Below are 23645 nucleotides of genomic sequence, written 5' to 3' on the forward strand. Positions count from 1 at the left end.
TTAGGGTAAGTATTGGTAACAATTTTCCATTTTCCTGGCTCTGCGTCATGCCATCATACTACGGGACTTAACTAGCCAAAACACAGGGTGGGAAGAATAAATTACAAACACCAGGTACTGCGGCAAGAAACTAATTTTAATATCTTGATAAAGCAGAAGACGCTACTGAAGCTCCCATCTGAGCATACTGGGATGACATCACATCCAGCTTATAGTGTTTTATGCAGGTATTAGGAGATCTCCAAACTGCTGCTTTACAGACCACGTCTGCCGATACTTTGGACCAAGCTGCCCAGGAGGATGACACCGCTCTTATGGAATGTGTTCGGATCTCCTGAGGAGGGGGGAGGCCTTCCAGGGAGTAAGCTGTTTGGATTGCTTTAACTATCCCTGTCGAGAGGACTCTTGGGGGGCCCGGCATACCCATCCTGGGACCCTTTGGGAATAGAAAAAAAGAGCATCTGTTTTCCGGAACGAGACCGTTCTGGGCAGCTATGTCTGTGGGAGAGACTTTATATCCAGATCCTACCAACTAGACTCCTCCAAGTCTGATTGAGAAGGTGAAAAGGCCGGGAGAACTGATTCCCAATTAAAATGAAATTCCGACGAGCCTTTAGGAAAGGACTTCGGAGAAGGTTGTAACACTACGCTGCCCTGAAGGAAGGTGCAGAACGGCTCTTTGTAGGAGAAGGCTGCAGTGTCTGAGCCTCATCTGGCTGAGACCAAAACTGTCAAGAAAACCGTCTTTAATGTCAGGTACCATAAAGGACTGTCCGAATCTGGGGAAAAAAGGGGGCTTTTAGCAACCCCATTAATACTAACAGTAAACCCCACTTTGGAAAGAAAAGGACGAATAGGCGGGTATATCTTGATTGCAGCACGGAGGAATCCAACTACTAGAGACTCCTTTGACCATGAGGTATTGGTAAGGGTCAAAAGTGCTGAAATTTGTACTTTAAGCATGTTGAAGCTTAGTCCCGAGTCGAGGCCGTACCGCAGAAAATCCAATATATTCGCCACTGAGGGGAAACGGAAAGAAAATCCCTGTTGGGCTGAGAAACCCTCGAACCTCTGCCACACTCTATAATAAGTGGCCTTTAGTAGATTCTTTCCTGGATGACAGAATGGTGGACATTACTGAGTCAGAGAGATTTAGATTCTGGAGCTTGCTCCTCTCAAATTCCATGCTGAACAGTCCAACAAATGGGCTTCGGCCAAGGAGAAGATCTCCGCAGTTACCTGGAGAAGTTGCAGACTTCCTGTCCCCCCTTGTTTCACAATGTATGATACTGCCGTTGTATTGTCCATGAGAAGTCTGACTCTCCTGCCTTGGATTACGGGCAAAAAACGTCTTCAGCGCCTCCCTGGCCGCTGTTAGTTCTAGGAGATTCGAGGAACATGGCAAACTCTGGTCCCACACTCCCTGCACTTTCAGTTGTAGGCAATGCGCCCCCCAACTCTGGAGACTGGCATCCGCAGTAATCGTGATCCAGTCTCCAGGGCTGACGGGCCCGCCCAGGGAGAGGTTGCTCCTCTTGGTCCACCACAGAAGGTTGTTGGAAACTAAGCAAGGAACCTGGAACCTCTGACTGAGAGAACCGCGGCACCACTGGCTTAGAAGGCAGAACTGAAACCTTCTCCTGTGCCACCGTGCCCAAGGCACTGCCGGGATACAGGCCGTTAGGAGACCTAAAAAAAAAAAAAACTCATGCATCGACGAACCGTGATTTCCTTTGAGGACCTAATCCCCTTGGTCCCCGCACAGACTCGATCAATCCTCTCTCTTCACAAGAAAATCTTGTATTGGACTGTACTGAAACCCCCTGCCCAGGTAGGTTAGGCATTGGATGGAACAAGTTGGCTCTTCTGCACATTCACCATCCACCCAAATTCTGATTGGGTCTGCAAGACTTGATCCCAGTGGTCTATGAGAAAATCCCTGGAGTGAGCCAACACCAGGATATAGTCCACATAATGCTCAGGATCCCAGGCCCCAGAAAGATGGGCATGACCTTAACTAGCACTGAACAGCTATCTAGGAGTAAGTAAACTGAATTAAATTCTACTAAAACTTGACAAGATGAAAGCTCTCGAGTGTCCTGCAGGCTAAGGCGTTAACTAGCAGCAGTGCTCCTACGTCGCTCTAAGCAGGATATCACTGAGGAAACGAATGCCCCAAGGATAGATAGTACCTCCAGAAGGTTTCTGGGGCGGGGGCCGTGACCAAAAACATACCCGGACCCAGAAGGATGGACATGACCTTTGCTTGCAATGAACAGCGATCCAGGACTTAAGTAGACTGGATTTGAATCTACTAAAAATTGACAAGATACTCCAAGATCTAGAGGATCCTGCAGGCAAAAACGTTACTTAGCAGCAGCACCCCTACTTCGCTATCCGCAAAATGTCACTTGAAGAAATAAATGCCATAAAGATTGATAGTACCCTCAAGAGGGTTCTGGGGAGAATGCCAACCAAAAAACATACCATGACCTAGGTCAAGTCATTGTCTGCTAGAAAAAATCTGAGTGCTGACGAACCCAGACTATAGGAATATGTAGACTAGTGTTTGCTAAGTCCAGAAAAGGGCACCTGCCTCCCTTCCTTACTACCAGAATAATGGTTTTCCAGGATTCTGTCATAAAGACAGGAACCTTCATAAATACCTGCATGTGCTTAGCACTAAGATTAATCCAAAGGCCATCTGACATTTGTGACCCAAGAGAGGGAATGAATATTCATGCTCCACTTCTGCATCCGCATCAAAAGAATGCCCTGAGCCAAAAATCACTCCTTAAAACTGTTGAGAGATTGGTGGAGCATGGGAGCTATGGTAAGGAAGCAGGAAACTGCTGCAGGGATGAGAACATTAGCGATCATTGATCCTCAAACATTTAAAAAGGTCTTCCAGGGTATGGGAGGTAATGCAAACATTGTACACTGCTTTCTTTTTAAAACCTGCATCTGACCCTAGCTCTAGAGCAGTGATAGCGAACCTCGGCACCCCAGAACCACACCTCCCACAATGCCCAACTACACTTCAGAGTGTATGAGCATCATGGGAAAAACATCCGGGGCGCCAAGGCTTCTGAAACCACAAACCCCCTGTTGCCTCTGCTTTGAGGAAGAATGCCTATGGCTGTTAGACTTTGCAAAGCCTCAGAAAGCAGAACATGCAAGGGCCCCCTTGGACTTAGACTGGTGAACTGTCCCCCACAGCACTGGGGCAGCTTGACTCAGAACCCTAGAGAAGCGAAGTGCACCATTATCATTATTACTGCCCTCTTCTGGTTAAGAGGCATGTGCTGCTGTACAGAACTCAGTGTTCCCAGGTGGTCCCCCATTCATCCACTAACCAGGTCTAAACCTGCTTAGCTTCTGAGATCAAGCACATACAGGGTGGTGTGGTGTGGTGTTGCCGTAGGCTATTCCCACTAAGGCAACTCTGATGCTGTAGTCCTGGGCCATCCCGAAGAGCCAGGCAAACAAGCCTTTACCTGAACTGAGAAAACTTTACACAAGCTTCCCAACCAGAGCCCTTTCTCCTGCACATGGAGAACCTTATCTGCTCTAAGCAATAAGGACTAATAGGATAGCCACAGGCTGCACAAAGTGGCAGCTTATGCTGTTGTCTGTCGCCCACAAACAGAAGTAACCTTGTTTTTGTCTCTGCAGCAGGTAGCAACAGTATTGTAAAGCAGCGCAAGCTGTATGCCAACACTTGGGAATGGTAACTGCATCCAGTGTTCACAATAACTTTGTGGCTACAAATAGTGGACAGGAGAGCCTCTGACTACCTCATTAAGGCATAGATACATTCTCCTTCCTGGCAACGTATCCTCCCAGCACCTCATTGTGCTAAGCATGAGAGGAAGATCCTTAAGGTATTGCCGAAATATCCTCCAAATTAGTGATAAGATGATGTGAAGCATTCGCCAAGTGACAGCATTCACAGCCGTGTCAATATTTCAGTATGTGATCTCCTGTGGAATTAAAATCAAAGTTGCAGGGTGCTTAGTTCACATTCATCCCCACAACACTGTGGCTCCACACTCGATCAGGTCTATTCAGAGTGACCAACTGACGAAAATTTATTCAGTCCTGGCCACATACATTGCTCTCTTTTTTTTTTTTCCAAAAAAAAAGATAAAGAAATACAAAAACGCATTCCTTCCCCAAAAAAATCTTCAGTGCTTTGAGGCTGGCGGCAGCTTTAGACAAAAATACCCCAAGCTTCAACACAGGCAAAGTAGACCAGGATGTGCATGTACTCACAGTGAGGGCAGCAGAGACCCAGTTACACACAGTGTATTGGCCACAGAGGAAAAGGAAGCCAGCTGCACCTGCAGACTGCCTCCACTGATTAACCAAAAAGCTCCAAGGTGATCAGAGGAAGCCTGGGCTGGCCCCCTCCCCCCACACTGGAGCATGCAAAACCACCATCTTTAGTGAACTACAAGAGCCAGCAAGCATGTTTAAGGGGAGAAAAATACAGCAAAAAAATTGCCAGCCAGCTTCATATCATCATTCATACTGTAACAACAGCGAGGAAAGAACCTCCACTGTAATACGGCATCTGTGTCAGTTTTGACTGTCAATTAATGGTATCAGTATGAAATGCAACAATTTATACTGCCATGTAACTTACCCTCAGCACCAAGGGGAACCCACCATCGAGGGAGATTTACAGCCCATAAGAGGGGGTCTTCTTACCCAGGAGAGAGGCTGAACCTGGGAAGGCCACAAGGAAGGATAACATATTTTTTCAAAGTGTCCGGATCACGGACGAAAAAAAGAACACCTCCACCAGGTACAGCCTGCCTTTTATGCTATTTCAGGGATGTCCTATGGGGGTCAGAGGGGCGGAGTTGACCCGTAGTATGATGGCATGACGCAGAGCCAGGAAATATATATATATATATATATACATACACATACACACACACACACACATATACACAGTATATATATATATATATATATATATATATATATATATATATATATATATATATATATAGATACTCTATATATACACATATATATATATATATATATATATATATATATATATATATATATATATATATATATATATATATATATATATATACATACACACATATACACACATACATACATACTTTTAATAACTTATTTATAGTTATTCATAACTTATTTATAGTTATTTATTATATTATAATTTATGATTTTGTGTTTCAAACTTTATCATACCCGAGATGTTATAAAGAAGAACGCACAGTAAAAAAAAAATCATATGTAAATAGTTGGTTTGGGCTGCTCATTCTTAAGAATTACATGCAAAATAATTGTACTGCTTTCAACACCTAAAATCGGAAAGAATTATACCGCCAGGGAGGTTAAGGCTCATTCAGATGGGCACCGACATCTATAGTCCATGAATAGGCACCTAATTTATACTCATCCCAATCGGACAGCAGGCCCTGAACACACACTGCCTGCGTTCACGGCTGCTCACCTGCACATACACAGCTGTCAAATTAGGACGAGTGGCTGTGATGATGAGCCGCTACATCCCAATAGACATGAATTGGCTGCCTGCATGCAGGACTTGCCAGCTGAAGCCACATAAACAGGGTGCTCATTCATACACAACAGGTGTCAGCATCTGTCTGAATGAAAAGCCTTACTGAAATCTGGGTTTTATCTGGATGTGTTGCACAGCATGAAAGCTAAGGTTAGTAGACATTTATCAAAGTACACTAACCCACAAGCCCACCAGATGTAAGGTCTACTGAATACAAATAGAGAAAGCAAAAGCTATACTGAAACCTTGATCATTGCATCCATAATAGAGACATCAAAGCCTTCACAGATTCCACATGGACTCCGGATCCTCCAAAGATCCTGATAAGAGATAAAGAGTTTATGAATGACTCAAACACATTATACAAACTTGGTAATCTTTGCATCTTCTCTTAAAAAAGAAACAGGTTTACGTTAACCGCCCCCCCCCCCCCCCCGGCAGCATATACTTACATTTGCTTTGGTCTGCTGCCACTGCATTCAGTGTTAGGAGCTGAAGGAAATACCTGGTACATCAGGGTATGGAAGCATGTAGCTCACCTAAGCGCTACAATCATTTACCCACTTTCTCTGAGCCCAGGTCATCCTGGACCCACTTGTTGCCATGAAGCACTGATTACTTGATTCCCTCACCCAGAACAAGTAAAGGACATCAGATCTTTTGACTACTGATCTGAATTTTTTTTTCTGTGTCAATTGATCTGAATGTACTGAAACTACCCAAATTTCGAAGAACTGGATTTATCTGTCCTACATGACAAAAAAAAATACATAAAAAAAAAAAAAAATAAAAAAAAAAAGGGGGGGGGGGGGGGGTGGCGACACTTTTCAAAATCTGTACTTTTGTAGACAACTCAGCATCATGTAGTGCTTGCAATTTAGACCACTTATGAACACTGCCGACCTTGTCTCCTCCGATAGGAAAACCTAAGTACTTTCCCCTTCAACTCGACAGTCTTCCTCACTGGTCCATCATTCCAGCAAGGCTTGGAGGCTGTTGCAGGTATGTTCAGGCACATCCAAATATGTGCACTTTATATTGGGCAGGCCTTAATGCTGGCTGACTTTGTAAACAAACGGAGAGAGCAGAGTGAAGGTCTAAACAGTGTGATGATGCTCTCTTAAGCAGGCCATAGATAATAGATTTTCTCTCCTGCAACCTGTGCTCAATTCCCCCATTCCCTTGGAGCTTCCTTGAGCAGGGGGGGTGCGGGGAGCCATCCCTGCCAGGATATCACTGATTATTGCTAGCCGCTACAGCAGCTGACAAAAATGGCATTCTAAATATCTGACAAGTTGGTTGTACCCATGATAGTTTTATGTAAAAGTAGATTTACTTTTAAAAATACAAATGCAGAAAATGTTGTTTGAAATCTGTCTGGAGTTCAGTCATCCAAAAGATATAGTTCCCGCTTCAAGGCCTCCTCCCACACGCCTCATTAATAAATGGCATTTTTTTGGGGGGAGCAGATATCTGGTTTTGAAAGGTACACGCTCCCACTTACGCTGAAAGCGGACGCTCCCCCCGTTCCTCTCCGCAGTATTCTGGGACACGACACAGGTTCAAGAAGACTGCGGTACCATTCACACTGTGCAGCCTGGCTTGTGCATGTGCAGTGAGCATCCGGCTGTGAAGCTCCAAGTTGTCACAGCCGGGTACCCACAATTAAGATTTTACCTTTTGGGAATCAAAGACCGGTGGAACAAAGGGCCCGGGTGAGCATAGTGCTGGATCCTGGGACAGGTCAGTATCTGTTTATTAAAAGTCAGCAGCTACAGTTTTTGTAGCTGCTGAAATTTAATTTTTAAAAATTAGATTTGAGCTCTTCTTTTCTGGTAAGGGAAAAGAAACACTTTTTGCATTCTATTCCCAACTAATCTCAACAAAACCCTAGAATACACTGCAAGACAATCATAATCGAATCTAACAAAAACACAGAAATTCTGTACTACGGCATGTGACAGATAACCCAGCAATTCAAATCCTATAGAAACTATATTGTGTTAACAAGTTGTTTTGAAGCTTTTGACATCTCCAGCATTTATTAAACTAGCATTCTCTGCATTAAGGTAAAAACACCCCACTACCTGTCCTACCTCTCCTCCTTAAACACCTACCTGGCTATATGTCACCTTTCATTGTCCATGACTCCCCTCACTTTCTGGTTTCACAAGAAAAACTGAGGTCAGCAGAACCATAGGCTCTGCTGGCATCAAACATCTCTTAGCCTCTTTTTTTTAATTCTAAATTGACTTTAACATTACTTGAAATAATACCTTAAAGATCAGTGAAGGGGGGGGTCAACTGTCTCCTAGGTGTGCTCCTGACACATGTGCCCCTAGTTAAAACTAAACACAGCCAAGCAGACACATATTGTTCAAGCATAGTCTATAAGGAATTCAAGAGCAATTATGTGCAGCTGACAACGAAGTGAGCGCATACAGACAGAAGTGCCTAAAATAGACTAAAGGATACCAGCAATGAAAAAAAACCCTAAAAAGATAAAAAAAAAAAAGGTAAAAATTGGTATTGGGTGGGAGGTGCGGGCATGACAATTGTTTATGAATCTATAGGCCCCTTTCACACAAGCGGACAGACCAGGTCCTCCTGGCGATTTTTCAGGTTGACCCGATTGGACTCCTCTATGGAACAGTGGGTGTAAATAGACGTGTCTGTTTACGCCAACTGACATCCAAACCAATGCGATAAAAACAGATGTTCCCCTTCTGTCTAGTGGATCAGATCAGATGGCAGTCAGGTGCAAACAAACACGCAGTCCGTTTACATCCGACCACCCATAAGGCTGTGCTTGTGTGAGCTCTGCATAAGCCGAGTGGACACGGACTAGCCATCCGCCTGCTCAGCGGGGATAGATATCCCGCTGAACTAGCGGAGCCTGCGCCACGTGGAAGGGGCCATGGGGCTTTAGCAAACAAGATGTCAGCCACTCAGGGTTTAGTTGCTCAAAAAAACAAGGAACTGTTAGCAATTCCGTCTGAAACAAGGAATTGATTTTGTTGCTTTAAGCAACTCCTCCACTTTTGTTACAGTCGTCCTTTTGCAGTTGCTCTGATGCATTTTTATGACTTATGTGGTTTTATTTGCTGTAGGTTCGCCCATTCCTTACTATATATATATACTGTAAGTGTATATGGATTTCTATATATACACATTTGTGATTGTAGCAAGATTTCCCCAAGCTGAGTGAAAATACATCTGAGTTGTAATGTAATAAAAGATGTGAGAAAAACCAGCCTTCTGAGCTGTCACTGTATTCTTTCTGGGCCTGCCATGCTCTTGAGGTAATCATGAACATGAATTGATTCTTCCCAATGTTTTCTACATTTCTGAATGTTTTCTACATTTAAATGCATTTCATTTAAAAATCCCATACAGCAATTTTCTCTGCACTTAATAAGGTAAGGTATTTATCGAGGTACACAGAATTTAATCAGAGCATACAGGCCACCATGCAGGCAGCAAGTATAATAGGCCTGGGTTGTCTCTATTGAAGACGCATGAAGCGTGACTCCAATAGAAGAGGCCACAGGGCTTTCATAGGAACAGATAAACGATGTATTTAAATAGCTTAGATATAATGACACAGAGTGGAAAAGGACAGCATGCTACTGGGCAATTATTTTAATTCTTGATTTTTTTTCTAAACTGAAAAGTACAATAACTGGATCATTCTGAGATTTTACTGACGTCTGCAGCATAACATTCACAGTATTACATACTACAAACCAGAACTGGGCAAGACGGAAATACTATGGCTTCTACATCTAAGGTCTCATTCACACTGGTACTGTCAAACCTGTTTATATATGCGTTTAGAGGAGGTTTCTTAATGCATAGGGGGGGGGGGGGGGGCACAATTTTTTTTTAGTTTTATTTAGAAATTTGCCACAAGGGTTTTCTTCAAACCAGAAGCAAACAAAATTGTTTTGTTTGGTCAAAGGACAAGTCACAATCATCTCAAAGTTGGATCTCGTTCACTGAAGTCACATGGAAGTCTGACATGAAGTCACAGGGCAAAGTTGGATCAGAAGTCGTGCGACTTCCGTGTCGGAGCAGTGTGAATCCTGCTCCGATTTTAAGGATTTTAATGGATTCTCAGAAAAGTACAAAAAAGCAATACAATGCAAACAGAAAATAATGAGAATACAGAAAGCTGACGCTGCTTCACATTGACTATAGTTTTAGAGTTAAAAAAATATGACAAAAATACCATGAAAATACAATTCAACAGGATATGTTACAAGAAACTTGTAGAAAAATACACTTGCATCAGATGAGCAGAGCAGGTAAAGTCATCTAGAACAATGTTGTGGAATAAATCCTGGATAATTAAAGATTGGGTAACAAAACGTGTAAGTCGTATGCCAAGATCCACACTCCTATTGGCCCTAGGGTGGTGAAAACTGCAAAATAGTTTATCTGGTGGCTTGAAGCACCCGAGTAGAGTGCACCTTGACTGAGAAAGAAGGAACCTGACCCCTGATGGAATAGGCCTGAATCACCGCCTGTCTGATCCATCTGGAAATGGTGGCAGAGGAAGCAGACAACCCTTTCTGAGGTCCATCCTTGAGCACAAATAGTGAGTCTGACTTCCTAAAAGACTCAGTAGCTGCCAGGTACACCCGAATTGCCCGGACCACATTCAATTTCCTGTGGATGTTTTGGCCTAGGACATAGGGAAGGCAGCACAATGTCTTCATTCAAATTAAAATCAGAGAAAACCTTTGGAAGGAACGACGGACAGGGATGAAGAACCACCTTATTTCTGGAAACCGGAGGGTCCAACACCGGTGGAACAGTCCACTTCTTAAGAAGGGACTCCTCAAAGGGGTATCGCCTAGCCAATCGCTTAGGGACAAGGGGACGCTTTGGTCGTACTCACTCTTTAGCGACTATTCTGTCAAAATAGGCAGGGAAAGGATGGCTTGAGTGCCAAAGGGAACCTGCGCCTCTGTCGCAGCTGCATCCTTCGCCTTCAAGGTCTCCCACACAGATACAATCAGTGCGTCCACCAGCGCCTTTTCATGCGTGGTTGCAGATGCAGAGGACTTATCCTCACTATCTGAGAATTCCAGGTGCATGGTCGCAGACCCAGCAGGGTGACTCTCGTCCGCTGAATAAGATTCAGGGTCTGATGAGACAGTGGAAGACAGGGGGCGCTTTTGCTAGCCTATCGCCCGAAAGCCACCTCCACCCAGGACACAAAGGACTCCAAGGCCACCATCAGTGCATCAATGGATGGTTGGGACCCGGAGGACCCCGCAGCCTCAAAGAGGGGATCAGGTGGGGAGATGTGCTCTAAAGACTCCATGAGTCACCAGGGGACCCCACAAAAAGTGTAAAACACTACAAAGGGACAGCCCCCACTGCGTCAGCAGCACCACTCGGTCGCCAGGCACAAGCATCAAGCGATCCTCAGCCGAAAGAGAGGAACCCACCAGACTCACCACCCAGCAGAAACAGGTGCTTGCAGCCATCAGGTGCAGCGATCAGGAAGTGAAAAGATCCAGGGGTCAGCACCAGGGGACGAGAAGGGGCTCCCACCGTCAAAATCGCCACCCACAGGGCTCCACTGTCAGGTCCGCTGCTATTTTCAATGCCAAACCACCGCAAAATAACCGCCGGACTACACAAACATGGCCGTTGTGCATTAGGCACACAGGCTACAAGAAAATGGCAGCCCTGTGCAGCACCACGAGACTCCCAGGAACCCAGGAGGGATCCCTAGGCCTCAAGGACAAGCCCAGCCAGCCCGGGGGGCCCTGGCAGGTGCCCCCACTAGGTACAGCTGATCGTCCGGTCGCACCCTTCCACCCAATCACCAGCATAGCGCTCTGCCTTCACCCCAGGAGGTTGACAGACCACCCAACAGCCTCAGCATAAGTGGAGGGGGGGGGGTAGGATGGAGGGACAGATGAAGGGGGGTGCCTGACGGGAAAGAGGGGAACCCAGGGGTCCGACTGTCCCATGGAGGGGCCCACATCCACCTCACAACCCTTCAGGGGGAGAGGGTGGACAACTACTCACCATACCAGGAACCAGGCGGGCACCGCTCCAGACAGAACCATTTGCCATCTAAATGGGGGGTCGTCAGCCAGGAGGAAAGCTACGACTTGGGCCGAGACCCGGTTGTATGCGACCTCGCAAGGCTTTTAACTCGCAGGCCAGCCCCGTCTGGTGGGACTATGTCACAGCTGACCTAGCGCGGAGCTGAGGTCTGCGTGTGCTGGCCAGACTGGGGAGACCACTGGATCTAGATTATCCAGCCCATCACCCAGTCTGGCAATTGATTGTAGATCTCACAGGAAAAAAATCCAGGAGAAAAAAATCCAGCAGAAAACAAATCTATCCAAAAATAAAAAAGAGATCCCAGTAAGGAACTAGGTCCTTACTCCTGACTGGGCAGAAAAAAACTAAGTACCTATAGCAGAGAGAGGGAGTATACCCCCTGGGAGTGCCCATAGGCGTAGCCAGACTTTTTTTCTGCCTAGTGTCCTACTCCTGTAGGGGGCAGTATAACCCAGTGATTAAGAAGATCAGGAGCTGTGTCCGTCAATGAACGAAAGAGAAAAAAAAATTTCAGTTTCCATGTGCCCCTCTTCCCTGTGTGAAGGGGAAGTGAGGGGAGAAGAGATCAGCACTGTGCCAGCTGCATCTCTTCTCCCCTTTCTTCGTCTTCACACAGCATTCGAGCAGCAGCAGGAGCCATTGGCTGCTGCTACTGTCAAACAAATGCAGTCAAGACGAAGTGGGGAACGGGTCTAAGTCCTGTTGTGTAAGTCTATGGAGCGTGGCTCTAAAGACACACAGGTAGGGAGTGAGCACGCACCGTGTGTCCCCATAGCAAACGGCTTGTTATGGGGGACATACAAAGAAGAGGAGGAGCCAAGATTGTCCTGGTGGACCCGAGACGAGGAGGATCGGGGCCGCTCTGTGCATTGCCACTGCACAGAGCAAGTAAGCATAACATGTTATTTTAATTAAAAAAAAATAATAAAAATCGACTTTAGTAACACCTTAAGCATCCTCCATCCAAATGTTAGGTCAAGTAGAATTTCTTAATCACAGAAGTACTAAGCTGGAAGTCAATTTCATATATTTTTAATAGCAAGTAATGTTTATAGCAAAACAGGTAATAATGCATTTTACTTGCAACAGCTCACCCTCACTGTTGTTAAGATTAAATATTAATCTTCTGCTCAACAGAAATGTTTATATATTTTTATTTTATTTATATTATATAATACATAACCGCAGGACATCAGCATCTACGTCAAAGCTGAACACATTACTGTATGCAGCACCATCTGCAGGATGCCTTGATGTACTGGCTGATCATTTTTTTTTTTTTACTAAATAAAATATTAATATTTTATTTTATTCAGGGACATAAATGTCCTATAAAAAAAATGTTAAAAAATGGTAGTAAACTCCGCTTTTGAACTTGTACCTAGGTAGGTACAGTCAATATCTTCTAAACTCGAGGTATTCAGGAGATTTTCATACTGGATGCAGCCGGGGACATCACATGACCATGCGCTCTGAAGGGATGACATACTAATGCTGTCTCTTCAGAGCTAGATGCCGTGGCTCCCAGAAATGGGCAGGAGTGACGTCATCGTGGCACAGCCATTCAAGTGGTCGCAACCCGGAAGGAAGACCGGGTAAAGATGGAAGCACTCTCAGCGTTTACAGCGTGCAGCTGGATGGCTTCATTTTAAAGGTAAGTATGCTGTAGTCATACCTCCTAACTTTTGAACTTCAGAATGAGGGACACTGGAGGAGGAACCTGCGGCACGTAGTAAAAAAGTGGATGTGGCCAAGCGTGCAGCAGTGGGTAGGGCTTAAGGAATGTGGTTAAACAAAACCAAGCCTTCCTTGGACCTACAAAAACCGAATTTGTGTAAAATCTTACCGTAAAATTCCTTTCTCTGAGTCCTCTGACAGTCGCCGGCCACTCATTCAGTCTTCACCAATGGGTATTGACCTCTTATCCATAGGAGCAAGCTAGGCATAAGACTTGTTAAAAACAAAGTAATTTATATAGACACACCTATGGGGGCTGTCCCACTGGTCCAATACCCCCCTGCTATCAGCGATCCCAACTCAGTTTGGTAGCAAGCAGTTAAAGTCCAAAGAACCCCAAATAGAGGGGCGGGGGCGGTGACTGTCAGAGGACTCAGAGAAAGGAATTTTACGGTAATACTTTACAAAAATTCCGTTTTCTCTTACGACCTCCGACAGTCGCCGCCCACTCATTCAGTCTTCGCCAATGGGATGTCCCAAAGCAGTGTAGACATGAGGGGTGGGAAACGTAACCGTCATAAAGGCAACGCAGCACCCACGTCAGAGAAAGAAACCTTACATGAACAGAAAGGTATCCTCAGGGTAACAGAAAAGGCTCAACTGGAGCAACCACCCAGGAAAGCAAATAACCAAGGGGGAAAACAACCCCAACAGCCAGGGACCCGCAAAACTAGGTCCCCTTAAGGCACTGCCGCACACAGAACTTTGCGGCCAAAGGAGGCATTTGCCGATGCAAGAACATCAAGTTTGTAGAATTTGGAAAAGGTGTGCACAGACGACCAAGTCGCAGCCTTGCACACCTGGGCCACCGAAGCCTGATGCCGGAAGGCCCAGGACGCACTCACCGGTAGAGCGTGCCTTGACATGGAAGGGCGGTACCCGTTCCTTAATCGAATAGGCCTGTACAATCGTCTGTCTGATCCATTTGGAAATGGTCGCCGCAGACGCAGCCATACCCTTCCGTGGTCCCTCAGGAAGGACAAAGAGGGAATCCGACTTCCGAAAGGATTCAGTAGACGACAGGTAAACCCTGATCGCCCTGACAACATCCAAAGAATGTTTCGGATTCGCACAAAGCGAAGGCAAAACAACGTCCTCATTAAGGTGGAAATCAGAAACCACCTTCGGAAGAAAAGACTGGTTAGGTCGCAAGACCACCTTATCCCTATGAACCACCAGGTAAGGGGAGCGGCAGGACAAGGCCGCCAACTCCAACACTCTGCGGGCAGAAGTGATCGCCACTAGAAAAGCAACCTTTTTCGACAGCAGAGGTAGAGAAATTTCCCTGATGTTTTCAAAGGGAGGACGTTGCAAAACGGACAGAATCAAGTTCAAGTCCCAAGGAGGTAGAGGCGCCCTCTGAGGAGGGGCCAAATGACGCACACCTTGAATAAAGGTGCGAATCAAAGAGTTAGACGCCAAGGGGCGCTGGAAAAAGACAGCCAGTGCAGACAACTGGCCCTTAATCGTGGTCAACGCAAGGTGCTGGTCCACACCAGATTGTAGGAAAGCTAACACCCTCGCCACCGAGTAGGAACGAGGCAGGAAGCCCCTGGAATCACACCAGGCAAAATAAGCCTTCCAGGTACGGTGATAGATCTTACCAGAGGAGGCCTTCCTAGCCCTGAGCAGAGTAGGAATGACCTCTGATGAGACACCCCTGTCTCTCAGGACCTGGCTTTCAACAGCCAAGCCGTTAAAGCCAGCGACTGTAAAGCAGGATGGAAGATCGGGCCCTGAGACAGAAGATCGTCTCGTAACGGCAGCCGCCATGGAGGCTCGACGGCCAGTTGAATGATGTCCGCGTACCAGGACCGGCGCCGCCAGTCCGGGGCCAAAAGAATCACCAACTTCGGTTCCGAGACCAACCTGCGAAGCAACATGGACAACAACTGAATCGGGGGAAAGGCATACATCAGACGATACCGGTGCCAAGGCACCACCAGAGCATCCGAGGCGTCCGCCAGAGGATCGCGCGTTCTTGCCACGAACCTTCCCACCTTGTTGTTGAGCCGGGATGCGAACAGATCCACGTCCGGGGATCCCCATTTCGCACACAGCATTTGAAACACCTCCGGGTGCAGGGACCATTCCCCTGGTCCAGAGTATTGCGGCTCAAATAGTTAGCCTGCCAATTCTCCACACCCGGAATGTGAACTACCGAAATCGCCGGGACGTGAGTCTCGGCCCAAGATAGAATCTAGGCCACCTCCTGGGCCGCCCGGGCACTCCTGGTGCCCCCTTGGTGATTGATGTAAGCCATTGCAGTGGCATTGTCCGTCTGCATCCGTACAGGGCGACCCTGAAGACGATCCGACCAATGGAGCAGGCACAGCCTGATCGCTCTCAATTCCAAGATGTTGATCGGCAGGGAGGATTCCTCCACCGACCAAGTGCCCTGGGCAGACAGATTGCCCAGAACGCCACCCCAGCCCAACAGGCTGGCATCCGTGGTAATCACCACCCACAGCAACGGCCGGAAGGATTTTCCCTCCGCTATGGCCGGGGACTGGAGCCACCACAGAAGATCCACTCTGGTTTGGCGACAAAGACACCCTCAGGTCCAAGGACTGAGGGAGCCTGTCCCATCTGGCCAGTATCTCCGCCTGGAGAGACCGCGTGTGGAACTGAGCAAACGGTATCGCCTCGAAGGCTGACACCATCAACCCCAGGGACCGCATACATGTCCTGAGGGACGAGGACTCGTTGTCCCTGAGGGACCTGACCTCGTTCTGCAGAGTCCGGAGCTTGTCCTCCGGCAGAAACACCTTTGCTTGGGCAGAGTCCAGGACCATTCCCAAATATGGGAGACGAACCGAAGGGGACAAGGTCGACTTCTGAACGTTGATGGTCCATCCGAACTCCTGGAGCGTCTGAACAGTAGTGGACAGATCGCGCAGCAGGCTCTGACTGGCACTCGACCTTAACAGGAGATCGTCCAGATATCCCAAGACCGCAATGCCCTGTGCCCGTAACAGGCCCAGAACAGGAGCCAGCACTTTGGTAAACACCCTTGGAGCCGAAGCGAGACCGAAAGGTAACGCCACAAACTGATAGTGTTCCTCCGCGATAGCGAATCCGAGGTACCTCTGATGACCCTCGAATATGGGGATGTGTAAATACGCATCCTTTAGGTCGATAGAAGCCAGGAAATCTCCCGGACTCAATGAGGCCACCACCGAGCGGAGTGATTCCATGCGGAATTTTTGAACGCGGTTGAGAGCTTTCAAGTCCAGAATTGGACGCACCTTGCCCTCCTTTCTGGGCACAGTGAACAGATTTGAGTAAAACCCCTGAAATCTGTCCCAATGTGGCACCGGGACGATAACCCCCTGGGCGAGGAGATCCTGCACCGCCCGATGAAGACCTTGCAACCGATCTTGGGTCAAATGAAGATTTGAGGGAAAGAATCTGTCCACTGGTCGCGAAAGGAATTCGATCTTGTAATCTGATCGAATGATTTCCTGAACCCACCTGTCCGGAATCCGGAGCAGCCAAGGTTCGAGGAAACAGCGCAGACGTCCCCCCACCCCTGAAACGGGTGAGGGCACCCCTTCAGGCGGTGGCAGACTGGGCCGCCGCCCCAGCCTGGGCGGCTTTTGGCTTGCCTGCCCAGGGCTTTCTCTGGCCACCCTGGCCCTTGAAGGGTTTCCCCTTGTCCTGCGCCTTGAAGGCACGAAAGGACCCCTGGTTTGGTTTAAAGGAAGGGCCCTGCTTACCGCGGAAGAACTTACCCCTCGGATTCTGGGGCAGCAGAGTGCTCTTGCCCCCAGTGACACCTTTAACCAATTCATCCAGGGATTCCACAAAAAGACGAATCCACGCATAAGGCATGTCTGACACCGTTTTCCTGGAAGTCTGGTCAGCACACCAGCTTTTCAACCATATCAAGCGGCGGTTAAGTACCGCGACACCAGACAGGCGAGTCGGCAACGGGGCCTCATCCAGGGCCGCATCACACAGATACATAACCGCTTGATGAATCTGGTCCACCATCTCCAAGGTAGTAGGGGGGGCAGAATCAGCCACGAGGGTGCGCTTAAGCACCTTGGTCCAATCAGCCACCGCTTGAGACACCATGACGGAGGCGAAAATAGGTTTTAGCATGGAACCCGCCACCACATAGGCATGGCGGGCAAGAGATTCCAGCCTCCTATCCGTAGGGTCCCTAAACACCGGAGAATCCTCGGTGGGTACCAGAGTGGCCCTGTTTAATCTGGACACAGTATGATCCACTTTAGGGGCCACAGACCAGCGCGAATCCGTAGGAGACGCAAAAGGGTAACGGACTTGAAACCGTTTCGGCACCACAAAATTGCGCTTCAAATTGCGCCATTGTTCATTCACATTTTCGTGAAACTCAGCGGGGCAAGGAAACACCTGCGCCGCCTTACGGGATCTGCGGGTACCAAAAGAGGACCGCTTGCCCGGAGGATTGGGCTCATCCTCTAAATGTAGTGTATCTTTAATAGCAGTAATCAGCGCAGCCATAGCTGCGCGTTCTTCGGCCGTCCCCAGTGGGGGGGGGGGGAAACATCCCCTTCCTCATCCTCCCCTTCAGACTAGGAAGAACAAGACCCTTCAAGGGGCACATTATCTACGGCAACCATATCAGAATCAGAAGAATGAGAAAGCCTAGGCCTTTTTCTAGTATCCCGTTCAGCCATCAAAAGATCCACTTTGGACGCCAAATTCGCAAGAGCAGCAGTCAGAGCAGGCAGAGCAGAAGATCCAGAGGAACCTGAATCATCCACCAAAGCTGGGGGAAATTTGCTGTCCTGGGACTCCATAAGAAAAAACTTTTTTTTTTTTTTTTTTTAAAGGTACTGGCCCTTTAAGCGCACAGCGATCCCACTGCAGTACATCGCTAGGAAGGACTATGCAAACCGACCCCGCAAGCAGGAATAAACTGATAGCAAGAGGTATTCCCCACAAAGAACAGCAAAGACAGACCCCACAAGTGTTACCACACTCCTGACGATCTCCTCTGTAGAGAAAAAGGAAGTGATGTCACCGCATGAGGCTGAACTAGGAAGCAGACTAAGGAAAAATGGTTGCTTATAGAAAGCAATGGGAGGCTCCGGGAAAATGGTGCCGACATGTGCACAGAAGCACACATTGCCACACACAAGATGGCGCCGTAAGACGCCAAAACACACTATATTCATCGCTGCAGAAGCGCCCACAGTGAAGCCAGCAGCTGCCCACACCTAAAATGGCGGACCGGCGGTTTTTAACCCCGCAGCGGTCACCGCACATGTCTGCACCCCAAAACACACAATACAGTGGCACTCAGGAGAGGGACCCCCACATAGCGATCCAGATGCGGTAGAGCCCCCGCAGGGACCAGGAGTAAGGGAGCCCCAAAACGCACAGACATGAGGGGATACCACAGACACATCAGACTGCCAGCCCCAGACAGAGGCCCCACACAGAATGTACTCACCATACCCGATGGCGTGGGCGCCTCTCATCGACGGTAAGCCTCCCACCCCAGGCGGTGGGGGTGCCGTCAGCTAAAAACGCAGGGCGCTAGCAACTCACGGAAGCGCGGTTGAGATGTCCAAGCGAGGTGGCCACCTCGCGGGCTCTCATCCCTGAGGACAGGGACAGGTCATTTGCGAGGCCAGGGCGTACGCATATCCTGCTAAACGCTCGATGGCGGGCTGGGATTCCATAAGGCCCTCTGTCCTGGAACACCAGGACGACCAGTGCGACTCCCAGCTCTGCAACGCCGTCGTAATCCGAAGATCCGACTAACTAAACGCAGACAAATAAACAGCTAGTAGTGCAAAGAAAACACATTTGCAAAAAATAAAATCGTAAAACAGAAGAAAAGCTGAGACCGTAGCCCCAGCACAGGGAAGCCTATCTTACTCCTAACTAGGCAGAAGACAAACTGAGTTGGGATGGCTGATAGCAGGGGGTATTGGACCAGTGGGACAGCCCCCATAGGTGTGCCTATGTAAATTACTTTGTTTTTAACAAGTCTTATGCGTAGCTTGCTCCTATGGATAAGAGGTCAATACCCATTGGTGAAGACTGAATGAGTGGGCGGCGACTGTCAAGAGGACGTAAGAGAAATATGCTTTGATTGCTTTGTCTGAGCCTACCTTCAAGAAGAACTTCATTAAAATAGTCGGGGACTGCATAGTAATCTGCAGCTGTTGAGACAATGAAAACTTTGGAAAGAAGTATATAATGTACAGTACTGTGTATACAGTGTGTAAAGCAGAGCACAGGGGTTGGGGAGTGCTGCTGTCAGTGTCGGGTATAGGATACATAATGCAGAATGCAGGGGACAGGAGTATGTAATGTACAGAATGCAGAGGACAGGAGTATCTGAAAATGGTCGCAGCAGATGCGGCCTGCCCCTTACGAGATCCATCCGCAAGGACAAACAAGGAATCCAATATAAGGAATGACTCCGTCACCGCCCAGGTACACCCTGATTGTCCGAACCACATTCAGGGAATGTAGGGCAATTTCTTTAGGATGTTTAGGCTTAGGATACAAAGATGGCAACACAATATCCTCATTTAAGTGAAACCCCAAGACGACCTTAGGAAGGAACGCCTGACAGGGTCGCAACACCACTTTGTCCCTATGAACCACCAGGTAAGGCGACACCGCCAACTCCGACACCCTACGTGCAGAAGTAATAGCCACCAAAAAGGCCAACTTCTGTGACAGAGTGATCAGAGGAAGTTCACAAATATTTTCAAAAGGAGGTTTCTGAAGTACCGACAGTACCAAATTGAGATCCCACCGGAGGGGCAAAATGGGGAACCCTCTGCCCCTCCCTGGTTTGAACCAAGGACTTTGTGGCCAACGGCCCTTTGAAAAATATTGCCAAGGCGGAAACCTGGCCCTTGATGGTCCCCAGAACTAAACGCTGATCTACATCTTGTTGTAGAAACTCCAGCAGGCGGGACACAGAAAAGAAATGTCCCAAGACTCACACCAAGTAATGTACGCCTTCCAAACTCGATGATAGATCTTCCCTGAAGTAGATTTTCTAGCTTTTAACAGCGTAGGAATCACCCAACCCGACAGCCCTCTGTCCTTCAACACCAGGCTTTCAATAGCCATGCCGTTAAAGCCAGTGACTGTAAAGCAGGATGGAAGATTGGTCCTTGAGACAAGAGATCCTCTCTGAGAGGAAGTCTCCATGGAGCGTGGGCTACCAGCCCCACTAGGCCTGTGTACCAAGACCGGCGAGGCCAGTCTGGTGCCACCAGAATGACTGGAATCCTTTCCACCTCGATTCTGGGCAGCAGTCTTGGCAAAAGTTGTAGTGGAGGAAAAGCGTAAATTAGGTGATACTGACCCCAAGGGGCCACAAGAGCATTGGCAGCATCAGTCAGAGGATCCCGAGACCTTGCCACAAACCTCTGAACCTTCCAGTTGAAATGAAAGGCTAACAGGTCCACATCGGAGGTTCCCCATCAGAGACAGTTGTTGAAACACTTCCAGGTGAAGAGACCATTTGCTCAGTTGCAATGCCTGCCGACTGGGGTAGTCTGCCTGCCAATTTTCCACACCTGGAATGTGCACCGCAGAGAGGGCTTGAACATATTGTTCTGCCCACCTTATAATTCCGGCTACTTCCCAGGCCGCTAGGGCACTTCTTGTGCCTCCTGGATGATTGACATATGCCACAGACTTGGCATTGTCTGATTGAACCCCATACTGGGCACCCCAGCAGACAATCCGTCCACTGGGACAGGTAAAAGCCTGATCGCCCGAATCTCCAGGATGTTGATTGGCAGACTGAACTCCTCCCGAGTCCAAACACCTTGAGCGGAGTCTGAGCCCAGAAAACCGCCCCACCCGTACAAACTGGCATCCGTGGAAATCACTGTCCAATACAGTAAGAGAAAAGACTTCCCTTGCCGAAGGGCCGGGGAACGGAGCCACCAATTTAGAGGTCCCCTCGCATCCCGGCTCAACTAAATCAGGTTGTCCAATGATTGGAAATTCTTGGCCAGAATCTCTTTCTGCAGAGGTCTGGTATGAAACTGAGCAAACGGAACCGCCTCGAAGGTAGAGACCATCAAACCCAGCACTTGCATGCAAGTCCTGAGAGATGACTGACGGCTGGACAACAGGAGCCGAATCGCCTCCTGCAACTTCAGTAGTTTTGCCTCTGGAAGAAACACCCAGGCTGAGGCTGAGTCTAGAGTCATGCCCAGGTAGTCCAGTTTGGTGGACAGAGTCAGAGCTGATTTCTGAAAATTCAGTGTCCAGCCGAACTACTGCAGAGCTCGCACAGTGATTTTCAGATCGACCTCTAGAGCCGACAAAGACTCTGCCCGCAGCGCAGAAGAAGGTTGTCGAGGTACCCCAGTATCGCAATCCCCTTCTGGCTGAGCAAGGCCAACACCGGGGCCAACACTTTTGTGAACACCCGCGGAGCTGAGGCGAGAAAATTTGATAATGCTCCTCTCCCACGGCAAAGCGAAGCTGATGCCCGACATATATTGGGATATGAAGGTAAGCGTCCTTAATATTGATAGAGGCCAGAAAAACCCCTTGATGAAGGAATACCACAACTGTGCGAATGGACTCCATCTGAAATTTCTGAACCCGCACAAAGCAGTTCAGAGCCTTGAGGTCCAAGATTGGACGGACCTTGCCTTCCTTCCTGGGAACAGTTAACAGATTTGAATAAAATCTCTGGAACCGGCAAAATGAATCCCTGTGATAACAGATCCTGCACCACCCCATAAAGACTTTGCATCCGATCCAGGGGCCAGGCACAAGTTGGAAGGGAAGAACCTTGCCAGAGGCAAGGACCGAAAATCGACCTTGTAACCGAACCAAATCAACTCGTGGACCCATTTGTTTTGAATGAGAGAGGTCCACGGGTCCAGATAGAAATGAAGACGTCCCCCCACCCCAGATACGAGTGAGGGCACCTCTTCAGGCAGAGGAGGGCTTGTCTGCGGGGCCAGCGGAACTGCTTTTGACTTACCGACCCAGGGTCTCTTGGAGCCTCCAGCGAAGGTATGGGTGGATCTTGATCTCTTGTCCTGCGAGCCTGCTGGACGAAAGGGCCGCTTGTGAGCCAAGAAAAAAGGACCACGTTTACGACGAGGTTCCTTGCTCTTAGCAACCTGCGGAAGCAGAGTACTCTTACCTCCCGTAAGACCCTTAATGATCTCTTCCATAGAAGCACCGAACAAACGGTCTCCTGCAAAGGGAAGGTCAGTCAGCACCTTTTTGGAAGCCTGGTCAGCCAACCAGTACTTCAACCATATCATGCGGCGAAGGGTCACCGCAGTCACAGATACTCTGCAAGCCAAAGGGGCCGCATCCAAGGATGCATCAAAGATATACTGTATCAACTAATCCGCCAGCTCAGGAGGATGTTGATCCCCTTCCAGATCCTGGCGAAGGAGCTTCGTCCATTCCGTTAAGGTCTGGGAAACCAAGGTGATAGCAAACACCGGCCTCACAATTGAAGCCGCCACGGTGAAGAGATATTGGACTAGAGCCTCAGCTCTCTTGTCCACAGGGTCCTTAAAAGATGGGGAATGCTCCACCGGAAAAAGTGTGGCCTTTATGTAATCTGGAGACCTGAGAGTCCACCACTGGTGGAACCATTAGCATCTTTAAAAGAGACTCCTCAAAGTTATACGTCCTAGCGAAACATTTAGGTATTCCAACCATGCGTTTCAGGGACCCCCACTAAGTAGCGGCAATCTCGTCAAAATAGGCATTAAAGGGGAACACCTTAGTCACCTTGGATGGCCTACGGGTGCCAAATGGCACCAGCGCATCAGACGCAGCAGCAGCTGTGTCCTCCAATTTTAAAGTTTCCTGTACTGATACAATCAGTGATTCCACAAGTGCCTTTTCATGCGTGGCCATAGTGGAAGAGGATTCATCCTCACTATCAGAGCACTCAAGATGAGTGGATGCAGACCCAGTGGGTAGATTAGCGTCTGCGGCGGCCAGATCCACCTCAGACTCTGAGGAGGACCGCCGTCATGGCCGCCAGGGCAGGCTGAGACCCAGAGGGTCCCGCAGCTTCTGAGAGTGGTTTAGATGGCGATACCTGCTCCAAAGACTTGATAGTTAATTCGGAGGCCGCCCCTTATATTCAAGGAGAAAAAAACTCCCACACTGCTACTGCAAGACCCAGCGCACCAGCGGCACTGCTATAGCAGAAGAAGGAGCTATATATCCACAGGGACTTACTACCACCAGGAAGGATGTGCTGGAACTGGAGAAAGTCCAGAGA

General features: G+C 48.3%; 1 protein-coding gene across 1 annotated transcript in view; it reads right to left on the bottom strand.

Moving 5' to 3' along the window:
* Positions 1 to 23645, bottom strand: part of PRMT7 (protein arginine methyltransferase 7) — a 102748-nt gene that overhangs the window by 24667 nt on the left and 54436 nt on the right. The window contains exon 15 of the mRNA XM_082270548.1: positions 5815 to 5889. Within this exon, the coding sequence (XP_082126674.1) occupies positions 5815 to 5889 (75 nt within the window). The remainder of the gene's footprint in view (positions 1 to 5814; positions 5890 to 23645) is intronic.

The sequence above is a fragment of the Pelophylax lessonae genome (genome assembly GCF_965119305.1).
Source record: "Pelophylax lessonae genome assembly, chromosome: 10".
Classification (NCBI taxonomy): domain Eukaryota; kingdom Metazoa; phylum Chordata; class Amphibia; order Anura; family Ranidae; genus Pelophylax; species Pelophylax lessonae.